At 36.2% G+C, this 22,992-nt stretch overlaps 1 protein-coding gene across 5 annotated transcripts in view; it reads left to right on the top strand.

Annotated features, from left to right (window-relative positions):
- The window catches only part of AKAP9 (A-kinase anchoring protein 9), a 181,720-nt gene that overhangs the window by 82,661 nt on the left and 76,067 nt on the right, over positions 1-22,992 (top strand). For 4 of the 5 annotated variants that reach the window (XM_054564518.1, XM_054564520.1, XM_054564519.1 and 1 more), the window contains 5 exons: positions 16,504-16,860; positions 18,057-18,281; positions 19,398-19,538; positions 20,024-20,127; positions 22,576-22,781. In XM_054564518.1, coding sequence (XP_054420493.1) covers positions 16,504-16,860; positions 18,057-18,281; positions 19,398-19,538; positions 20,024-20,127; positions 22,576-22,781 — 1,033 coding nt within the window. The remainder of the gene's footprint in view (positions 1-16,503; positions 16,861-18,056; positions 18,282-19,397; positions 19,539-20,023; positions 20,128-22,575; positions 22,782-22,992) is intronic. The other variant, XM_054564521.1, reaches the window with a different exon arrangement.

The raw sequence follows: 22,992 nt of genomic DNA, 5'->3' as shown, positions 1-22,992 counted from the left end.
TATTTTATAGAATTTGCTAGTGAATCCAACTTGGCCTAGAATATTCCTTGTTGGAAAGTTTTTTTTAAACTTATGAATCCAAAGATTACTTTTATTCATGTTATCTATTTCTTATAAAGTAAGCTTTGGTAGTATGTATCACTGAAGCAAGTGATCCATTTCATCTAAGCTGTTGAATTTATGTTAGTAGAGTTCATGGAATTCCTTTATTATTTAATGTTTGTGGGATCTATTTATCAGTCTGGCTAGACATTCATTGTACTGATATTTTCAAGGATCCAGCTTTAGGGTTATTTTTCTTTATTGTTTTATTTTCATTAATTGTTGTTCTTTGTTACTTGTTTCTCCTTGCTTTGGGTTTAATTTGCTCTTTTTTTTCTAGTTTCCTATAAGACCTTTTTTTCCTTTTCTAATGTATGCATTTAATGCTGTAAGTTTTCCCTTTAAGTACTTCTTTAAGCTATATTCCACAAATACTTATTTAACCCAAATAATTCATTTCACCTGTGACCTCCTTTTTTACTTAATGGGTTACTTAGAAATTTGTTTGTTGATTTCCTCATCTTTGGGATTTTCAGATATCTTCCTTTTGTTTATTGGTTTATTTTAATTAATGTAATTTTAAATTTCTTTGCAGTCAGATATACCTTGTATGACTTCAGTTTATTTAAACTTCTTGCCCAAAATATGTTCCACATAGTTGAATACCTCTTGCCTACTTGAAAAGAAAGTGTATTCTGCTATTGTTAAAATGTTGCATTTCCCTCTAGTCTTTTCCTTCCGCCTGAAAAATTTCCTTTAGCATTTCTTTTAGAACAGATTTGTTGATAACAAATTTGACATACAACAGGTTGTATGTTATCTAGTTTTGAATTATGTATTGAACATTTATAATATTACATTGTGTAGACTCTGGGTCTTATAATCCTCTGGAGAATGTGAATTTTTTTTAAAAAGGATAACCCGTTTAGTTTCAGACCACAAGTTCTGTTTCACTTTCCCCACACAGATCTCTCTCCACAGTATTGACTTCTTCTGCATGAAACAGGCAGTTTTATGGTAGGGGCTGCGGCGGGGGCGGGGGTGGGGGCTGGCTTACTTTATGCTGAGTGGAATTACAAGTTTCTATCTTGTGTTTTTTTTATTCTACAATAAAATGGAGTTATTGCTTTATACCCATCTATGTTTAGATTTATCCACATATTTACAAAAAAAATTTTAATGCTGTAATTATTTTTGCATCTTAGGCCTTCTAGCCTCATTTCTCTGCTTTTTGAGGCGCATTCTCTAGAAGTTCTTTTACTGATGATGATCTTTTCAGAATAAAAGCTCTCTTTATTTGTTCATTTTATGTCTATTTTATTTTGCTTTTATTCATGAAATATGGTTTTGTTGACTGTTTGAATCCATGTTGACAATTATTTTGAAGTCAGCACTGTAGAGATAACTTTTTTTTGTTTTCTGACTTCTTGTTTCTGCTGAGAAAGTCCTCGTCAGTTTAGTTTTTCCCTCACAGGTAATACGTATTTTTTTCTCTGGAAACTTTAAGATCTTTCTGTCTTTGGTGTTCTCTTATTTGCCCTTTTGTGATTCATTGATCTTTTTGAATCTTAGCAGTGGTGTCTTCCACATTTTCAGCCATTATTTCATGATATATTTCCTCTCCATTGTTCTCTAATTTATCCTTTTGGAACTCTGACTAGATGTTGGCTGAACATTTTCACACTGTCCTCATAATCTCTTTGCCTCTTTTTCGTATTTTTAATCTTTTTGACTTTCCATGTTGCATTTTTCATGTTGAGAGACAAAGACAAACAGATCAGATTCAAGAAAGGAAATTACAGTAAAAGTTAAGGTAGTGACCACTAGTTTTGAAAAGATTGAAGGTATTTTTTGTTATTTATATACGTATATACACACATTGTATACTTACAGTAAAGTAAGCTAGAGAAAATGTTATTACGAAAATCATAAGAAAAATATGTGTACAGTTTTAATTGAAAAGAGTCCGTATATAAGTAGACCAGCTCAGTTAAAGTCATGTTGTTGAAAGGTCAGCTGTTCTTTTCCTAACTGACTCTCACTTCTCACTCCACTAGAAAACCTCACTCCTCAGGCCAGTGTTTCTATTCTTGAGGCATTTAAGCTTTGTAAATGTGCAAGGCCGTGCACATGTTTCCTTGAAGTTTATATTGGTTTATTTTGGGATATATTTGATCTATAATGTTCAGAGCACTTCTTACTTTCAGGTATCATATGTAAACATATGTCTGTTTTTTCTGCTTTACTGAAGGTAACTTTTATAAGACTGTTCCCTTCAAAGAAGCTTAAAATGCTTTATAAAAAGCCATTTTATTAATCTTCCCATACAGTAATGGAGTATAGAATGAGAACCACTAGGATTCTTCCAGTTATGAATAAGTAGAGAGCTTATGCAGCCAGCGATGGAAAATACTAAAAGAAATATGCTTTCTTGAACTATAACACTCCACCCCCATTTCCAAGTATGCTACAACTCTTTCCTTAGTCTAGACTGGAAATATTTGCAAGGAGTGGTTGAAACTTGAATGAAATGACCCTTAAAAGACAGACTTCATCAAACTTGTATTATATTTTCAGCTTCAGACATGTTCTCATGGGATATGTGGATGAGTTTAGAAGCCAGGTTTCTGGTTCACAGAAAACTTAAGTTCTGAAATATATATTGTTCAGACTCTGAATAATTAAACATAAAAACTGGCATTTTTACTTAATGCAAAAGAAGCACAAACTTTCATTTCTTTTAGAGCATTTCACTAGCAATTTCAGTCAACAGTAACCCTCAGTAACAGAGATAGTAACAGTGGCTTAAATATTCTGTTTATAAAGAACAGCATCGTAAAATAACCTTAAAAGCCCGAGCTTCTTTGGTGTACTCTGAACTATTCAGAAATTCAGCTCACTGTCTGGGAACAACAAGAAAATTCAAACACTAAAAAATGGGACTTTTCTATTATGGTTCTTCCTGGCCCAAATGTTTTCTTGGGAATTCTTTTCATTGCTTGATTATGGCTTCTATGAAATTAATGGGGAAACTCTGCATGTGTAGAACCCCAAAGCTCCCTGCTCCAGAGTACCTCGCACTACTAGAATTCTAGCCTAGGTTGGCCACCAGAGGGTAGTGTTCTCATTCACTAGCTGAGTCCTGCTGCTCCCATGCCCTGTGGAGGTGACAAACCTTTCGAGTACACTCCATTATTATTTTTTGATTTATAAAACATCATTCTTCAGGAGGCTCCCCATCCCCAGATGTTTCAGAGAAAACTTGCAGAAGCATTAGAAAGCAAGGAGAACAGCCCCGGAAAAGGGTAAGGTGGTCTGATGGAGAACGCAGGTGGACATCTGGAATGAAATCTGCGGACAGAGGGCAGGGCAGACACCCCCAGGGTAGGGAGGGGTCCGCAACAAGCAGGGAAAACAGCTCTGTCCAATGGGGCACAGACATGAATTTGTTTCCATGAAGACAGAGGGGAAACCAAGTTTGAACATGAGCAACATAAACATTCCCAGCTAAGACCTGCTGGGCCCAGATTAGTTCTTCTTCTTGGTCCAGCACCGTGACTCGCTCAGTGTGCGGGGAGCAGAACGTGCTCCTCCCTGTTAAGAGAACTGGTGCAAATGAACCCTTGAGCATGACCCCAGTTGAGCTCTGGGAACCACTGGGTCCTGAGAGGGCACTGGGAACAGGGCAGAGGCTACAGATGGAACCTTTTTACAGAAAGCTGAGAGAAATTATAAACACGACACATGGAGACATAGAAAGGGGGTTAAATCATTATTGGGTCAAGTCAGAAGGTAGTATTTTGATGGCATAATAATAAAAATAAAGAAGCTTAATAAAAATGACAGCTCTTAGAGTCGAAGGGAAACAGAATTGGCACGTTCCTACCATAGAAACTGGAACTGTGCGTATGCTGATTTTGTTCTAAGTTTCATAGTTTATCAAACATGTTGCCATAGCACCTATTTTATTTTAAGCAATTCTCCCAACAATCTAGCAAAGTAGGCATTGTCTGCACCATTTTACAGATGAAGAAACTGAAGGTCAGATATTCAAGGTTCCATGGGGAATGAAATGAATACAAGAGCTGGAATGAAGCCCTGTGGCTCTTAAGAAACCAGGCCCCTTTGCCATACTTTGCTGGCTTCTCAAGAAAAACTGGATGAACTTGCACGCAGAAATGTGAGCATGCATGTCTACACAGAGCCTCGAAAGGATACATGCCTTTATCCGACCAGTGTTCTGGCCACCTGAGAGGAGGAGAGGAATCCAGAGCTTGGTGGCCTGTCTGCACTACCCTTGTCTGATCCAGAGTAGATTGGGCGGTGGCCTGGGGCTGCTGGGAAGAAACTGGGCCAAGAAAGTCTCCTTTGGTTGCTCTTGTCTGTCTGCAGGAGTAGAGGGAGGTTTGAGAAGCCACAGCCGAGAGGGGCAGGGAGGAGACCTTGTTGGAGGACACATTCAAGAACCGGTTGGAACAAGGCTTGAAGTCAGGCCACAACCATTGTCCCTGAAGCCACGACAGCATGTACATTTGGTTAAGGAATGGAGGCAAATTATGCGTAAGGAGAACATATCTCTTGACATGACTGCATGGGCCTTTTAGAGTACCTTTTTCTTTAGCTTATATTATTTTTAAAAACAAGACCATCATTCTACTTTAGAATCCTGTGTGCTACAAAATTGTAAGCCCTGGGAAGAGTCCCCATGAGTGGTTAATGTTACAGTGAAACAATAGCATGTTCATGCAGTGGTAAAACGGTGAGTAGTGTGTGGACCAAAAAAAAAAAAAAATGCTCTATGGAAAATAACCTTGCAGAGCGATCTGATCATGTGTATTCCTGATGAGGCAGGTCAGGGTGGGTAGTCATACTACAGGCACATAACTTCTTTTTATATTGAATTTACTGGGCTGACATTGGTTAACAAAACCATGCAGGTTTTAAGTGTACAACTCAACAAAACGTCATCTATGTACTCTATTGTGTGCCCATCAAAGTAAAGTGTCTATCCCCATTATTCCCCCATCACCTATATCCACCTGCCCCTACAACCCCTTGCCCTCTGGCTATCACCATAGTGTTGTCTGTGTCTGTGACACACACACTCTCTCTCTCTCTCTCTCTCTCTCTCTCTCTCCCTCTCCCCCCCCCCCCAGAAGGTGTCCAATCATGTAATATAAAAAAGAGACATTTGCCCCAGCTGGTGTGGCTCAGTGGATTGAGTGCCAGCCTGTGAACCAAAGGCTTGCCAGTTTGATTCTCAATGTAGGGCACATGCCTTGGTTGCAGGCCAGGTCCCCAACAGGGGTTGGGCAAAGTACAACCACACATTGATGTTTCTTTCCCTCTCTCCCTCTCTCCCTCTCTTCCCCTCTCTAAAAATAAATAAATAAGTAGGTAAATAAATAAATAAAATCTAAAAATAAAACAAAAATAGACATTTATTGAAGATACAAGAAACACTGTACACAGAATAATGACACCTTACTCCCCTTCTAAGTGGACACCGTTGGACCTCACACAGTTCTCCCAATCTCCATCAGCTGCCCCATCATATTTTCCTGAATTTCATCAGAAGACTGAAGTCTCTTTCCTTTCAAAGGTGATTTTAGTTTTGGGAAAAGCCAGAAGTTGCAGGACGCCAAATCTGGGCCATAGAGGGGCTGAGTCACCTGGGTGATTAGATGTGTCACCAAAAAGCTCTGCACAAGATATGATGCATGAGTGGGTGTATTGTTGAGATGAAGCTGCCAGTCACCAGTTATCCATTGCCATGGTTTTCTAAGTTAATTTGAATAGTTTCTGTGGAGGAATGTTCAAGCTTAATGCAAAATTTGATGCAGATTCTTTACTCTACTTGCTCAGTCATTTTGAATGGGACAGCCATACAGTACACACACTCAACAGGTATCTGCCACCCCCACTGACTAGTATAGTGAAGTCATCCAGCCCACTCTCCTTGTCTGCCAGGTTACATTGGTGTCACGTAAACCATTCTTATATTAATAATGGCTGGACTTTTTTTGGACAGATTGCGTGCGCGCACTTGTGTGTTTGTATTTTTGTTTAATCCCATCACCTTTTTTCACCCAGCCACCCAAACCTTTCCCTCTGACAGCTGTTGGCGTGTTCTGTGTATCTATGCTTCTGTTTCTGTTTTGTTTGTTGAATTATTTTGTTCAAGAGATTTCACATATAAGTGAGGTCATACGGTATTTGTCTTTCTCTGACTGGCTTATTTCACTTAGCATAATATTCTCCAGGTTCATCCATGCTGATGCAAAAGGTAATGTTTTCTTTTTCATGGCCTTGTAGTATTCTATTATGTAAATGTACCACACCTTTTTTTACCTACTCATCTACTGATGAGTACTTGGGCTACTTCCAAATCTTGGTTATTGAAAATAGCGCTGCAGTGAACATATCCTTCTGGTTCAAATATTCTTTGAAATTAGTGTTTGGGATTTTTTGGATATATTCCCAGAAATGGGATTGCTGGGTCCATTTTTAATTTTTGAGATAACTCCATACTGCTTAACACAATGGCTACACCAGTCTTCATCCCATTAACAGTGCACAGGGGTTTCCTTTTCTCCACTTCCTTGCCAGAACTTGTTTGTTGATTTATTGATGATTGCAATTCTGACAGGTGTGAGGTGATATCTCATTGTGATTTTAATTTGCATTTCTTTAATGATTAATGAGGTTGAGCATCTTTTCATATGTGTATTGGCCATCTGTATGTCCTCTTTAGAGGAGTGTCCGTTCAGGTCCTTTGCCCACTTTTTATTGGGATTGTTTGTTTCCTTGATGTTGAGTTGTATAAGTTCTTAATATATTTTGGAAATTAACCCCTTATGAGATGTGTCATTGGCAATATGTCCCCCAATTTAGTGCACTGCCTATTCATTTTGTTGATGGTTGCTTTTGCTATGCAAAAGCTTTTTAGTTCAATGTAATCCCATTTGTTTAGTTTTCCCTTTGTTTCCCATGTTTGAGGAGATAATATTGGCAAAAACATTGCTATAAGAGATGTCTGAGGTTTTTTTAAATTAATTAATTAATTTTTCCAAATACATTTGTCTCTCCCTTCCCCCCACCACTTTAAGGATTTTTATGATCTCATGACTTACATTTAAGTCTTTAATCCATGTTGAGTTTGTGTATGGTATAAATTGATGGTCTGTTTTCATTTTTTCCATGTATCTGTCCAATTTTCTCAACACCATTTATTGAAGAGACTGCCTTTACCTTGTTGTATGATCTTGCCTCCTTTGTAAAATATTAATGGACCATCAAAGCCTGGGTTTATTTCTAGACTCTCTACTATGTTCCACTTAACTATAGGTGGTGGTTATGCCAGTAAGTACCATGCCGTTTTGATGGTTGTGGCAATTTGGGGTCCTTTGTGGTTCCATATAAATTATTGGAAAATTTGCTCCAGATCTGTGAGATATGCCACTGGTATTTTAATAGGAATTACATTGAATTTATAGATTGATTTGGGTAGTGTGGAAATTTTAAATGTTAATTCTTCCTATTCATGAACACAGTAAGTACATGCTTCTACATTTTTGTATTGGGTTGGCCAAAAAGCTCATTTTTTTCCTGTATGATGGCTCTAGTAGTGCTTAGTTGTCTTTAATTTCATTTGAAACAATTTTGTTACATTATATTGTGACAGCTGTCATACCAGTGTACATTAAAAAAAAAAAATCAAAATTGGTGAATTTTTGTGCAGCCATTTTAATATTGGAAGATGGAAGATACACAACTTTTTTGGCATATTATGTTTTATTATTTCAAGAAAGGTGTAAAAACTCAACTGAAATGCAAAAATAGATTAGTGCAGTATATGGAGAAGGTCCTGTGACTGATCAAATGTGTCAAAAGTGGTTTGCGAAGTTTCTTGGTACTATTGACATATTGGCCAAGTAATTCTTTGCTGTGGGGCTGTCTTATGCATTGGAAGGTGTTTAGTGGCACCCCTGGCCTCTACCCACTAGAGGGCAATAGCAGAAGATAGCTGACGTACTCAGAATATCCAAATCAATAGTTATTGGTGAAAATGAAAAATGTGTATTATATTTTACAGTAAAAAGCATACAGACTTTTTGGCCAACCCAATATTTTCCTCTCTTTCTTTCTTCAATATCCTATAGCTTTCTGAGTAGAAGTCTTTTTCATCCTTGGTTAAATTTGTTCCTAGGTACCTTCTTTCGTTGTTGTTGGCATAGTAAATGGGATTGTTTTCTTAATTTCTCATTCTGATAGTTCATTATTGGTACATAGAAATGCAACCAATTTCTGAATATTAATTTTGTATCCTGCTACTTTACCAAATTCATTTATCAGTTTTGGTAGTTCTGTGGTGGAGTCTTCAGGGTTTTCTACAGACAGTATCATGTCATCTGCAAATAATGACAACTTTACAATCTCTTTACCAATTTGAATGCCCTTTGTTTCTTCTTCTTGTCTGATTGCTGTGGCTAGAATTTCCAGTACTTCATTGAATAAGAGTGGTAAAAAAGGACATCCCTGTCTTATTCCTGATCTTAAGGGAAACACTCTTAGTTTTTGCACATTGAATATGATGTTGGCTCTGGGTTTGTCATATATGGCCTTTATTATGCTGAAGTAAGTTCACTCTGTTCCTGCATAGCTGAGTGTTTTTATCATAAATGGGTGCTGAATTTTATCAGATGCTTTTTATACATCTATTGACATGATCATGTGGTTTTTATCCTTTATTTTGTTTATGTGCTGTATCACATTCCTTGATTTGCAAATATTGTACAAACTTTGCATCCAGGGAATAAATTTCACTTGATCATGGTGAATGGTCTTTTAATGTATTGCTGGATCCAGTTTACTAATATTTTCTTGAGGATTTAAGCATCTATGTTCATCAGGAATATTGGCCTAGAATTTTCTCTCTTTGTACTGTCATTATCTGCTTTTGGAATTAGGTTAATACTGGCCTCGTAAAATAGTCTTGGGAGTGGTCCGTCCTCTTGAATTTTGGGGAATAGTTTGAGAAGGAGAGGTGTTAGTTCTTCTTTGAATGTTTGCTAAAATTTGCCTGCAAAGTCATCTGGTCCAGAACTTTTGTTTGCTGGGAGTTTTTTGATTACTGCTTCTATTTCATTAGTTGTAATTGGTCTATTCAGACTTTCTGATTCTTCTTGGTTCAGTTTTGGAAGATTGAATGTTTCTAGAAATTTATCTGTTTCACCCAGGTTATCTTGATATCTTGGCATATAGTTTTTCATTGTCTTTTCTTACAATCTTTTTATTTCTATGGCATTAGTTGTTACTTCTTTTTCATTTCTGATTATAATTATTTGGGTCTTCTGTCTCTTTTTCTTAATAAGTGTGGTTAAAGGTTTGTCAATCTTGTTTATGTTTTCAAAGAACCAATTCTTGGTTTTATAATTCTTTCAGTCTCTATGTCATTTATTTTCACTCTGCTTTTCATTATGTCATTCCTTCTACTTACTCTGGGCTTTGTTGTTTTTTTCCTGTTTCTTTTAGGTGTAAGGTTAGATTGTTTATTTGAGATTTTTTTTCTTGCTTTTTAAATTTTTATTATGTTTATCATTTTTTATTTCAATTACAGTTGATATGCATTATTATATTAATTTCAAGTGTACACCCCAATAATTAGACATTACATAACTTAATAAGTGATCATTCCGATAAATCTTGCACCCATCTGACACTGTAAGTAGTTATTAGACTATTACTGGCTACATTCCCTATGCTGTACTTTACAGCATGACTATTCTGTAAACAACCAATTTGTACTTCCTAATCCCTTTACCTTTTTCACCTGTACCCCCCAAACCCCTCCTGTCTGGCAACTATCAATCTGTTCTCTGTCTCTACGAGTGTTTCTGTTTTGCTTGTTCATTTATTTTGTGTTCTGATTGATTTTTCTATAGCTGTGTATTTATTGCCATTTTATTGTTCATATTTTTGATCTTAAAGAAGACCCTTTACACTTCTACTGGTTTAGTGGTGATGAAGTCTTTAGCTTTTCTTGTCTAGGAAACACTTTATTTGTCCTTCTAAATAATAGCTTTGCTGTATTGAGTAATCTTGGTTGTAGATCCTTGTTTTTCATCATTTTGAATATTTCTTGCCTGTCCTTTCTGGCCTATGAAGTTTCTCTTGTGAAATCAGCTGACAGTCTTTTAGGAGCTCCCTTGAGGTGACTAACTGCTTTTCTCTTGATACTTTTAAGAGTCTCTATTTTTAACATTTGGCATTTTAATTATGATATATCTTGGGGTGGACCTCTTTGATTTCCTCTTGTTTGGGACTCTCTGTGCTTCCTGGATTTGTATGTCTGTTTCCTTCAACAAGTTAGGGAAGTTTTCTGTTATTATTTTTTCCTTTTTTTAATTGTATTTTATTGATTATGCTATTACAGTTATAGGTTTTTAATTTCTCATTCTCTCTTCTCCTTCAGATCCTCTATGATACAAATGTTGGTACACTTGGAGTTGTCCCAGGTGGTCTTTATACTATCCTCATATTTTTGGATTCTTTTTTCTTTTTGCTGTTCTGATTGAGTGGGACTATTTTTTGTTTGCATGACGTTTGTTTTTTTGTTTTGTTTTTTTGCTTCTTTATATTGCTGATTTGATTTTGGCTTCATCTACTCTATTGTTGATTCTCTGTAAGTTATTCTTCATTTCAATTAGTGTGTCCTTAACTTCTGACCAGTATTTTTTAGACTGTTGAAGGTGTCACTAAGTTATTGAGCACCCTTATAACTGTATGGGCAGAGTGCACCATCTTCTTGTCATTGAGCCTTGATTGCTGTTGGCACATCAATGGGAGGGTTTTACGCAGGCCAATCAGCTGCTAGGACTGGCTGTGACCACTTACCACTGACCTCCAACCACCCACCACCGTTGGTTGATGAGCTGTGCAGGGGCCCACTGCACAGAGTAGGACTTAACTTCAGCAGGATTCTGGTGCCAGCTGAGTCTCCCCCTAAGTGTGTTACTTGGGGAAGTGATTGGGTGGTGGTGCTTCGGTGTGGTCTGAATCTGTCCACTAGGTGCACTGGTTCTGGGTCCTTTTGGAAGGTGCAGGCCAAGATCAGGCACTACCTGTGTTCTGGCTGGGACCAATTGACAAGAACTACAAAGTTGTATGCAGATGGCTCCTACTTGTTTTGGGTTGGGAACGGCCCAGATGAGGCCAAGCTGTGAACCAAAAAGCCAGTTGCTGCTTGTTTGAGAGAATTTAGGAAACTGAAACGTGAGCCAAGACAAACCATATGGAAAAGCCACTGGAAACAGCTTGGGTGGACCACAAAGTTGAGTGGAGCGGGTCCTTAGGGATCACCATGGTGGGACGAACAGTGTGAGCCAGGTCCAGGGAGTCTCAGATATGGGGCCTGCTTGATGTCCCTCGGCGGGGGTGGGGTTCAGGGTGGAGGGCTCAGAAAAAGAACGGTGCTTCTGCCAGCACTTCTCTGGGAAAAAGCTGCCCCTCCAGCTCTTGCTGTGATGCCAGCCAGTTCAGTTTCTTTCCTTGTGTCTCTGGTGCTATTCAAGCTGCCATCCCTATTCTGGAGCTCAGAGGAATTGAGTTCAACTAAGTCCATGTACAGTCACTTTAAGAGGATCTGTCTTGGACTTCAGCAGCCTTTGTCTTTTTCAGCCTCAATCCCTGCTGATTTTGCAGCCAGAAGTTCTGGGGATTGCTCTTCCTGGGACTGGAACCCTGGGCTGGGAGTCCTGATGTGGGAATGGGACCCCTCAGTACTCAGGGAGGACCTCTGCAGCCAGTTTTTATCCTCTACATGGGTGTATGGCACCAACCTGTTCTGTGTCTCCTCCCTTCAAACCAATCGTGATGTGGTTTCTTTTTAAATTCCATAGTTGTAGGACCTCTGTTTCAGCTCCATTTCAGCTTTGATTTCAGCTACAAAATGATGGTTATTTTGTAGTTTAGTTGTAATTTTGATGTGGTTGTGGGAAGAGGTGAGTACTCCATTTACCTGCACACCGCCATCTTGACCGGAAGTTTTCTTGCTTCTTGAGGTAGACCTGTAAATGCTCTGAACGTCCCTCTCAGGACTTCTTTTACTGTGTCCCATAGATTTTGGGTTGTTGTATTTTATTTTCATTTGTCTCCAGGTGACTTTGGATTTCTTCCTTGATCCCATTGTTAACCTGTTCATTGTTTTATAACATGTTATTTAGCCTCCATGTGTTCGAGTGTTTTTGAGTTTTTTTATTGTGATTGACTTCTAGTAATACCATACTGGTCAGAGAAGGTGCTTGATATGGTTTCAGTCTCCTTGAATTTATTAAGACTTGTGTCCTAACAGGTATTCTATCTTAGAAAACTTTTTTGAAAAGAATTTTTTGATCCACTCTTTGCTGATGGCCATTTAGGCTGTTTCTAGCACTTGGCTATTATAAATAATGCTGCTATGAACATTGGGGTGCATAGGTTCTTTTGAATTGGTGTTTCAAGATTCTTAGGGTATAATCCCAGCAGTGGGATCACTGGGTTATAAGGCAGTTCCATTTTCAGTTTTTGAAGAAATTCCATGCTGTTTTCCACAGTGGCTGCACCAGTCTGCATTCCCACCGACAGTGCACTAGAGTTCCCTTTTCTCCGCATCCTTGCCAGCCCTTGTTGTTTGCTGATTTATTAATGGTAGTCATTCTGACCAGTATGAGGTGGTATCTCATTGTGATTTTAATTTGCATCTCTCTGACGGCTGGTGATGTTGAGCATTCTTTCAAATGTCTATGGGCCCTCTGTATGTCCTCCTTAAAGAAGTGTCCATTTGGGTCCTTTGACCGTTATTTAATTGGGTTGTCTTCATGGTGTAGAGTCATATGAATTCTTTATGTATTTTGGATAGCAAACCCTTGTCCAAGGTATCATTGGCAAATATTTTTCCCCACACAGTTGGTTCCCTTGTCATTTTCATGCTGGTTTCTTTAGCTGTGCAGAAGCTTTTAATTTGTTGGTAGTCCCATTTGTTTATTCTTTCCTTTATATCCCTTGCCCTAGGAGATATCGCTGAAAATATTGCTGCGTGGGATATTTGAAATTTTTCTGCCTGTGTTTTCCCCTAGGACTTTTACGGTGTCACAACTTACACAAGATGGATAACCATTGTTTTAAATGCTTCATCTGGTATCTTGATTGTTTCCATTTCATTTTATTCTTCTGGGGATTTCTCTTGTTCTTTCATTTGGGGCATGTTTCTTTGTCTCCCTATTTTGTCTTCCTTTTTGTGTTTGTCTACCTAATACACAGGTATTTGCTGTGACCCCCAAGCTTGTTATAAGGGCTTTATGATGTAGGTTGTTTGTAAATCTCAGTGGTATAATCTCCTAAATCACCTGAGCTTGGTCCTCCAGAAATGTTTCTTGTGTGGGTTTTGTGCCCCCTGCTGTTGTAGTCGAGTCTTGACTACTGTTGGCCCATTTGTGGGGAAGTTAACTCTCAGGCTGGCTGACTCTAAGGATAACCCTTTGCTGTGTATGAATTGCTGTTCAGGAGCTCCTCAGTGAGGTACTATTGCTTCCAGCAGGGTCTGGTGCTTGCCATAGTCTCTCTTTTCTGTGCCATTTGTGTGGCTAGTTAAGTCTAGCTCTGGTGAGATTTGAACCCCACCACTGGTGGTGGTGGTTCTGGGCCCACTTATGTAGGTTTCTGGTGCAGGTTGGTACGAGGTACTGTATGTGACTGGCCTTGGGCCTCCTGTCTGGAATGACCATGCTATTCATTGATTATGTGTGTATGTCTGCTGGGCCTGGCTGAGCATGGGAGGGGCTGGCTTTCTTCAGCTCTGAGCTAGGGGTAGATTAATAAAAGGTCCAAGGCTCTCTGAGTTTGGCATCCACTTGTCAGCTACTTTGCCAACTTCTGAGGTTGGCTGGCCTCCTCCAGAGCCTTTCGAAGAACTGTGGAGTAGCCCTGACTGGTGTGGCTCAATGGATTGAGCACTGGACTGTGAACCAAAAGGTCGCAGATTCGATTCCCAGACAGGGCACGTGCCTGGATTGTGAGCCAGGTCCCCAGTAGGGGGCACTCAAGAGGCAACCGCACATTGATGTTTCCCTCTATTTCTCCCTCTCTTACCCTCTCCCTAAAAATAAATAAATAAAATATTTTTTAGATAAATAAAAAAGAACTCTAGAGTAGACCCAAGCTGGCCACCTCCCACTGCCCTTTTCACGTGGCACAAGCTTGTTAGGGCAGGGGAAGCAGGTCATGAGGACGGGACTAATGGCTCCCCTTCTTGGGGGTAGCATGGTCAGGCACTCAATGTGGAGAATGTGGCCCCTACCTCAGAGCCATATCATTCAGTTTCTGCTACAGTCTCCAACTCCAGCTCTCCCAGGAGGTACGCACCAGCAGTTGAGGCTGGATGCAGCCATCTGTCTTCACTGCAGGAGCAAGCTCAGCAGGGTGGTGAGACCAGTACCGGGGGAAACAGGTCAAGAGAGTCCTTAGTTGAGGGTGGGGAGTGAGCGCCACACCTCATCGGAGCTTTATAGCTCCATCTGCCTGAGCCCCAGACTGGAACCTCTGAGGGAGAAGTTCTCTAGAGGTCTCTGCTCTGAGTGTCGTTCCTTGAAGATATGTTTTACTAAGCTATGTTGCCTGGCCCACTAATTTTTCATGTCTGTTTTTTGACATTTTGCTGTAATGACTGGATTTCCCATGTGACAATGTCCGGAACATTATTACGAAACTCTGATTTTGTTGGAGCTGGCATAGGCGTTCATCAAGTCCACTTTGTAGATGAGATAGAGTAGTGGCGTTGCCTGGGTAGAATTATATAATATATACTGTTTAAAGTGTTTGAATTCTATAAGTAGACACACCTTCATTCAAATCACTGCTCTAACATTTATTAGATTGGACATTTAACATGGCTTCTAATGTTGCTACATTTCAGTTTTCTCAGGACTGAAAAGTAATTATATTACTAAGAGAAAAGTAATAGAATTACTCTTCCTAAGTCAGTTGTGCCATTATACTTCTAGTAAGATTGTTCAGATGTGTAATACCTCATCTTAGAAGGCAAGCTGACATAAGATGACAAGATTTTGAACCTCAGCTTTCACCATTTATTTGCTTTATGTTTTGGTGGTCAAATTACTTAATCTCTCTTCTTAATTTTCTCATCTGTTAAATTGGGGAAATATTACAATAGTACCTACCTAACAGAAATAAATAAAATATAAATATATAAGTGAAAGATATTATAAATGAATTTCCTATAATGAATATTAAAGGACATAATAGAAGGACTTAGTAATTGGTTGCCACAGCATTTATTGTTGTTCATGTTATCATCAATATCATTCTGCTGAAGCAGGACTCCATTCAGCACCTAGAGGGGATAGCTTCTGGGAGTAAGGAGGCTAGCAGGAACCAGGTAGGAATCCAGAACCTCTGATAGACACATCAGATCCCAAGACAGGACATACAAGCAATCGTCCATTTATACCACATGGAATAGCAAGGAAAAGAGTTGGTTGAAGGTCAATAGGCACAAAGGTTTCAAAGCCCAGGCAAACTTTCTTAGACTATGGCAGCCAGGCTTCCCCCATTGCAAATTATCTGTGGAGACGGAATTTGAGGTGTTTACTGGTATAGTTGGTTCTCAAAGGCTTGGATTTTTCAGAGCCAAAACTGCTGGTCAGAATGTCTACCTGTGCTGGATGGGCCAAAAATAAGTTAGGGATTTACTATCATAGTTGGAGTGGAAAGTGAAATTAAATTATAGAATCATACTTGCCAATTACCCAAACCATGTATTTCACTTCTGAAAATTTATTATAAGGAAATAAGAAAGAATATTTATAATGATGTAGTCACAAAGATTTTATCACAGTGATGTTTGATATAGTGTAAGAATGGAATTAGTCTAAATGCCTAACATTTGTATAATCGGAAACTTTAAACTCATTGAAAATTATATAGAAATGCATTTTTTAACTTTAAAATATATTTATTATAGTTAAGCTGTGAAAGCAGATTATAATACATATTTTTCTAAGAAAAATACAAATCTGTATCTTTTCATATCCATATTGATATTGAAAGAGAGGAGGAATCATAAAAGTATTACTGAAGTGTTGTAGTAGTGATTTTTCTTGGAAGAGAGAAATATAAACTTTTATTTCCTTGTGATTTCTGTACTGAACACTTATGACTATCATAGTAACAATTTTAAAACTTTTTTGTTTAGAAAGACAGGCAGTATAATAAATGTTTTTACATTAGATTCATTGTAAAGTAGGGAATCTTTATCTTCATATCACTTTATCATGGGATTTCTTTTCATTTAAAACCATGGGGCCATGCTTTTTTCTAATTCATGTAATTATGAATGGTAAGTGCTTTTTTAAATTCTTGCTGGTATCTATAAATCTAATCTTTTTTTTTTACCTTATTCTTTAGGTCATTGTGTCAATGAGTGTAGCATTTGCCCAACAAACTGAACTATCTAGACTATCTGGAGAAAAAGAAGATACTACATCATCAAAACAAGCACATTCTCTCTGTCTACAAGAACAACAACGTTATTTTAATGAAATGAAATTACCACAGGGTCATGTTGGTTTTCAGACTTTTGAAGCAATGGACATGAAATTTAAAGAAGAATTTAAACCACTTAGTAAGGAGTTGGGAGAAGATGGAAAGGAAGTCCTGTTATCAAACAGTGATAATCTTGATATACTTGAATCAGAGGACCATGAACTGACTGTTTCAGAAGAACTGTTCTCCAAAGATAAAACATTTGGAGCCAGAGAATCTGTAAGTATGTCTCCTTGAATATAGTAACATAAAATTGTGACTTTCTTCACTATACAAATATTAGCAGTGATGTTGCTTAATGGAGAAGGAAAGTATCAAATCCAGTCTTGACTTATAATTCACATTATGAGTGTGTTTAGTTATTTGTGAGGTGTATGAATGACTTAATATTATTATTAAAAAAAGTCTAGTTCATAGTATTTTTATTTGTCTTACACACATTGTGCATGGGGAAATCTCACTAAATTATACCTTTATTAATTTTTTTTTAGTAAGCTCAAGGTTAAGTACAGTTTGACAATATGTATGAGCAAAAGATTTACTTAATTTAATATGATATCACAAGAAAATAGCTACCTACTTAAGAAAACAATTGAAAACATTCTAGTCTATATATATGCAAATTCTTTTTCTTTACTTATTCATTAATTGAGAATTTTGTGTCTATATCTCAACTGTGTGCCTTTAACAGAAAATAAATTCTACCTCTTTTAAATTATCTAAATTCAAATTTTTGATTAATGTTTAGTATGGGTTATGTCTTTTTAGTGGCATATTCTAATAAAATTGTCGACTTTTTATATAGTTCAAAACTCTTTAATTTACCAGTAACTTTTTAAAGCAAAATAAATCAGAATGATTTGTTTAAGTAGTAGCTTTTCAGGAATGGAAGTACTTGTAGAAATCTGTTAAGGAGTTGACTTCTTATGAGTATGAGAAAATGAAATGTAAAACTTATTTCCAAATAAAATTTACTGGAGGCTGTTTTTTATCAAGCTGTTGTTCTCTGTAGGTATTGTGATGACCACTAAAATTGCTTACGTTTTATAAACTTTAAAATATTTATATTATTTCCCCATTATAAAATATCAAGAGGAATAATGGAGTTTTAGCTTTAGTAAGAATAGAAGGAATCTTGAGTATCCTTCTTTATTCTTTTCCCTTAAAATTAGATGACATCTAAACTAATTGGTAAATAGCTCTCTTGCTTTTGGAGAATAACATGTATAATGATAATCTGTGTTGATTAAGAATTATAATTAAGAAATATCTTTTTAAAAATTATAATATTTATATAAAATATCTGATGCTTTGTGGGGTTAATAGTAGAAATCCTGTCATACTGATTTTAAATATTGATTCTAACAGATTTATACTAAATGTGTTACAGCTGAATTTTTTTTTAACTATTATAGATCCATGATGAAATTTTGGTATCAAGCATGGATGCTTCTAGACAGCTAATGTTAAATGAAGAACAGTTGGAAGATATGAGGCAGGAACTTGTCCGACAGTACCAAGAACATCAGCAGGCAACAGAACTTTTGAGGCAAGCACACATGCGCCAGATGGAAAGACAGCGAGAAGACCAGGAACAGCTACAAGAAGAAATTAGGAGACTGAATAGACAACTAGCCCAGGTATGGGACTTAGTGTCCCTTTTCTCCTCATTTGAAATAGTAATATTCTTTATATAGCTTTTTAAACAAAAATCAAAATTTTTGCCAAGATATAAATTAATACGAATATTTAATATCAGGAATAGATTCCACGAGCATAACAGTATCAGGTCTCATGAGGGAAATCTGACTCATTGTTGGAGTGCATTGTGCCCTACCATTTTATATATCTTTCTTTGCCGGCACTGGAAAAGGGGCTGCATGGTTGGTTGATTTGGGGTTTTTTTCTAATCATTCTATTGACCCATACATGGCAAAAACAGTTTGACAATTTTGGAAAATTTTTGTGCTGGCCTGCAGTTAATATTCAGTTTTCCTATATTCATTTATAGTTTTGTGAGTCCACCAATTAGCATCTCCAAGGTTTACCTTTATCTGTCCTTAATCTATCTTTTAAATCAAGAATGGAAATCTGAAGTAGTGTGTTTCTGGATCTTCTTGGTCCGGGGAAACATCTCTTCTTGATTTGAGAAATGCAAATTTATATAACATTCTTATCCCTTTCTTGGCTAAATTTACATACTCCTTGGTATTTGGGAGCTGGGTTCTTATCAATTGCTGTATATAATATACTCACAAAATCATTGCAGAAAAGCAAAAAATATTTATATAAAAGTTCTTATTAAAACATTTATTCAATTTTGGAAACGTAAGCTAAAAGGAGAAATAAGAAATAGAGAACTCTTGAAATATGTTCTTTCAAATATAGAATAATATTCTATATAGGAAATATAGAATAATATAGGAAATTGGGAATGAGTTGAAAAGTCATTTGGAAAAATTAATTTTGCTTTTCTTCATCGCATTTTGTGAATTTAAAATTCTGAATTTTCAATGCAAAATTGGCATATAAAATAATATTCTTTGAATTGCATAAATTGCATTAAAAAAACTTTTTTTTTTTTCCAAATTTTGCATTGAACTTTATATATGCTTTTAACCCCTTATCATGGGATATGAATCGTGGGGAAAACTAGGGTCTGTTGGTCCCAGGGGGTTAAAAGAAAGCTGCTTAATATTTCTGCCTTTATCTTCTATCGCAAACAATATTCTCTCATGACCTTTTTTCTTATTTAGAGATCCTCAATAGATAATGAAAACCTGGTTTCAGAGAGAGAGAGGGTGCTTTTAGAGGAGCTGGAAGCACTAAAGCAGCTGTCTCTAGCTGGAAGAGAGAAGCTGTGTTGTGAGCTGCACAACAGCAGTACGCAAACACAGGTAGTATGGACTTTGCCCCGCCTAGGAGCAGTGGATCCACAATGCAGTAGGATTTGTCTGTCTTCGTTGTTGGTGTGAAATGTGTTTGTAGGTATTGCGTTTAAAATATTTGTTATTGCTTATATGTAAGGTAGGTGGAGTCAAGATGCCTTACATTCCATTTAAGGTAATTTGAATCTGACATTGCTAGGTAGCAACTGCTGTCTTTCCAAGGAGCAACCTAACAAACTTTATTGTCACTCTATAGCATGCATTAGCTTGAACCCATTACAGTTTTCCTCCTGTGATCTAGAGTCTTTTATCTTTTTCTGATAATGCTAATCTCTTGAAAAAATATAGTTAAATATTATTTTATACAGTATCTATTCTGCATGTAGAGATTTCTGTTTCACCTCCTAACAGATATAAAGGAAAGACAAACTATTTCCAAGATGACAGGTTTTCTTTCTGTCTTGTCTTCTCTACCTTTACACAAACTTACACAGGATGAAAATGAAAACCAAGAGGAAGCTGAGGAACAGACCTTTAAAGAAAAGGAATTGGACAGAAAACTTGAAGATGTGCCTCCTGACGTTCTGTCAAATGAAAGGTATACAGAATAAGTTTTTTTTTAATTACAAAATGAATTAAAATAGTTGTTTCAATGTTATAAACTTTATTCTTATTTTTACCTTGTACATTTCTTTTATTTGTACATTATACTCTTATGTAAAGAGTGACAGATTTTGGTCATTTAAATTGACAAGCAAGTATTTAACAAGCTTTTATTTAACAAATATTGACCCAGTACTTAACTCAGTAAATGTTCAAGCATTATTTGGTTTTGATCCTTTCTGGATTAGTTTTATTTCGCTTATAAGGCATTATTATACTGAAAAAAATTGTGGGTTTATTCTGTCACTGAATAGGCATGCATTCAGTATAAACTACTCCCTGGTTTGTTCATGATGAATGAAAAAAATTAAGTGTGCTAGTCCACATATTGCTTTCATGCATTTACTGCATAACAGATGAGGACTTTTAATCCATATCCCAGTTTTACAGAGGGATAAATTAATGATTTGATGTTAACAAAACTTTTCCTTACTTTGATTTCATAGATACTAGTATAAACATGTAAAATATAAATGAGAATAGTTATCCCACATTAATATTAAGAACTTTAAGCACAATATTTTAAATTTTGTTTTGTTCAAGTGAAAATAGTTTAATTTTAAGTTAAAACTAATATCTACTAACTTAATTTCCTCCTTTTCCAATTTCTGTGATTGTCAATCCTCTGTCCTCCTAACCTCCTTCCTCAGCTTGCATGGAGGAATTTGGCCCTTAAGATTTTGGCTTCCCCATTGGATCATCAGTATGGAACACAGTCAGTATGGAATTCAAACAAGAAAGACAGTGTATGAAAATTAGAGTTAAAATATCAATATAAAATAAACAAAATGTTTATTTTATAATTAGAAAATAAATGTTTATTTTGTAATTGAGATAATTTTTTTATCTCAACTAGGTATATTTTTAAAATTATGCAATGAATGTTTAATTATTAGGACTTTTTAGTGAGTGCTGATAAATTATTATTCATATTTATTTATTTTTACCATAATACTAATTTTAATTAATTCTCTTATGTAGAATTTCTGTTTTCAAAATATTCTAGTCCTGGGTGTTTGGGACTTGAACAAAATCTCAGAGAAAGTTAAAGAAATAAAACCTTTGACTTACTTTCTACTAACTAAATTATTTAGAGTTTATTTTTAGTATCCTTACTTATGTAAGCAGAGAAGTTGATCTAGGTGCAAAAATAGAACTGCCTCTTTCACTTGACAAATACTGAAGGAAAAATTCTGCATTTATTACCTTGTCTTAAAATAGTTATGTCATGTGCCTGTGAAAACAGATATCCTTTAACCTGATTGTTAGTGATCTCCAACAGTGTGAAATTGAGAAAGAAAACTGTCTTAAAGCAGAGGATCTTTACCATGAAAGTCTCTTATTTTGTCTGCATGTATTAAATATCAAGTTTGCCACTGTAATACCTTCATTGAATTAAGTTGTTAGGACAAGATAATTGTTTAGTTATTCAGAAGATTAATCAGATCATCTTCTGAATCACCATTTATGGAATTATATTTCTTGACATGGAAAGATGTTTGTGTTAAGCAGATAAAAAGCTTACAAAAAGTTTGTTCAGGATAATCCTATTTTTTTATACACACACACACTCTATATATATACACATATATATGTATATATATGTATGTTTATATATATTTATGAGAGAAATGTGGAGAAGAGTCTGGAAGTATAGGCATTAAAATGTTAGTAGTGATTACCTCTTGAGTACTGAGATTTTGGTGGGTGCTTAGCAGTATTTTATAATCTTTTTTAAAAAGAAGAATTGTTACTTGTCTTTTAAAAAAGAGAAACACACCTTAATTTCATTTGGTTGAAAATAGGTTCCTCCTAATGGTTGAAGTGAGGGTGGTATATGTTACTTGAGAAATTTCTGTCTTGGAGTATATGAAACAACCTACAATATTCCCTCTGGTGTTAGCAGATAGTGAAATTACACAGTAGACTTTTTGAAAAATAAGTTTCTGCCAATTATAATTTAATCATATAGATTATCACCAGTAACTTATACAAGTACACATTCTTTCCTGGTGGAATTTTTAAATTATATTTAAAAATCTTTGATACAATGAAATTAAATGTAAAACATACATGAATAACCATGAGTGGTATTACCACCTCAGTAACTCACATATGCTTGGGTTGGGTACCACCACACTTTTTAAAACTTAACTTTTTCATCTACTGAAATTTTTTTAAATCTTGAAACTTAAATTTATAAAATAAATAAAAACAAAACACTTCGTTGTAGATGCTACATCATATTATTTTAATAGAGAGGATCATGTGATGCTTTATTTTTCAAATCAGATGTTTTGTAGACATTTTTTGTGGGACGTGAGCAAAGTGTTTGCTTTTAAAAAGATTAAACATTTTAATAAATATTTCTTTATCTCTACAGATATGCACTCCAGAAAGCTAATAACAGACTTCTGAAGATCCTCTTAGAAGTTGTAAAGACAACAGCAGCTGTCGAAGAAACAATTGGTCGCCATGTCCTTGGTATTCTAGACAGATCAAGTAAAGGCCAGTCCTCTGCCTGCCTGATTTGGAGATCAGAGGCAGAGGCACCTATAAAGTCATGTGTCCATGAGGAACACACAGGAGGTACTAGTTCTATATTCTGTTGAAACTATCATCTTCAGTAAATTTTGGAATTTAAGCCACTTTGTTATGTATTAAAATATAGAAAATATTACAGTATTTTCCCACAAAAATACCTCCAAACACAAATTCATTAGATGCACTCTTCTCAAAACACCGTTATTGTATAGCATTTGCAAATGAGTATCTTTAAGTTGTCATGATATATTCAGGG

This window comes from Pteronotus mesoamericanus, unplaced genomic scaffold (genome assembly GCF_021234165.1).
Source record: "Pteronotus mesoamericanus isolate MK-2021 breed Mesoamerican mustached bat unplaced genomic scaffold, CSHL_Meso_final scaffold_85, whole genome shotgun sequence".
In the NCBI taxonomy this organism is placed as follows: Eukaryota; Metazoa; Chordata; class Mammalia; order Chiroptera; family Mormoopidae; genus Pteronotus; species Pteronotus mesoamericanus.
Note: the sequence above shows the minus strand (reverse complement) of the source record. Positions and strands in the feature narration are given on the sequence as shown.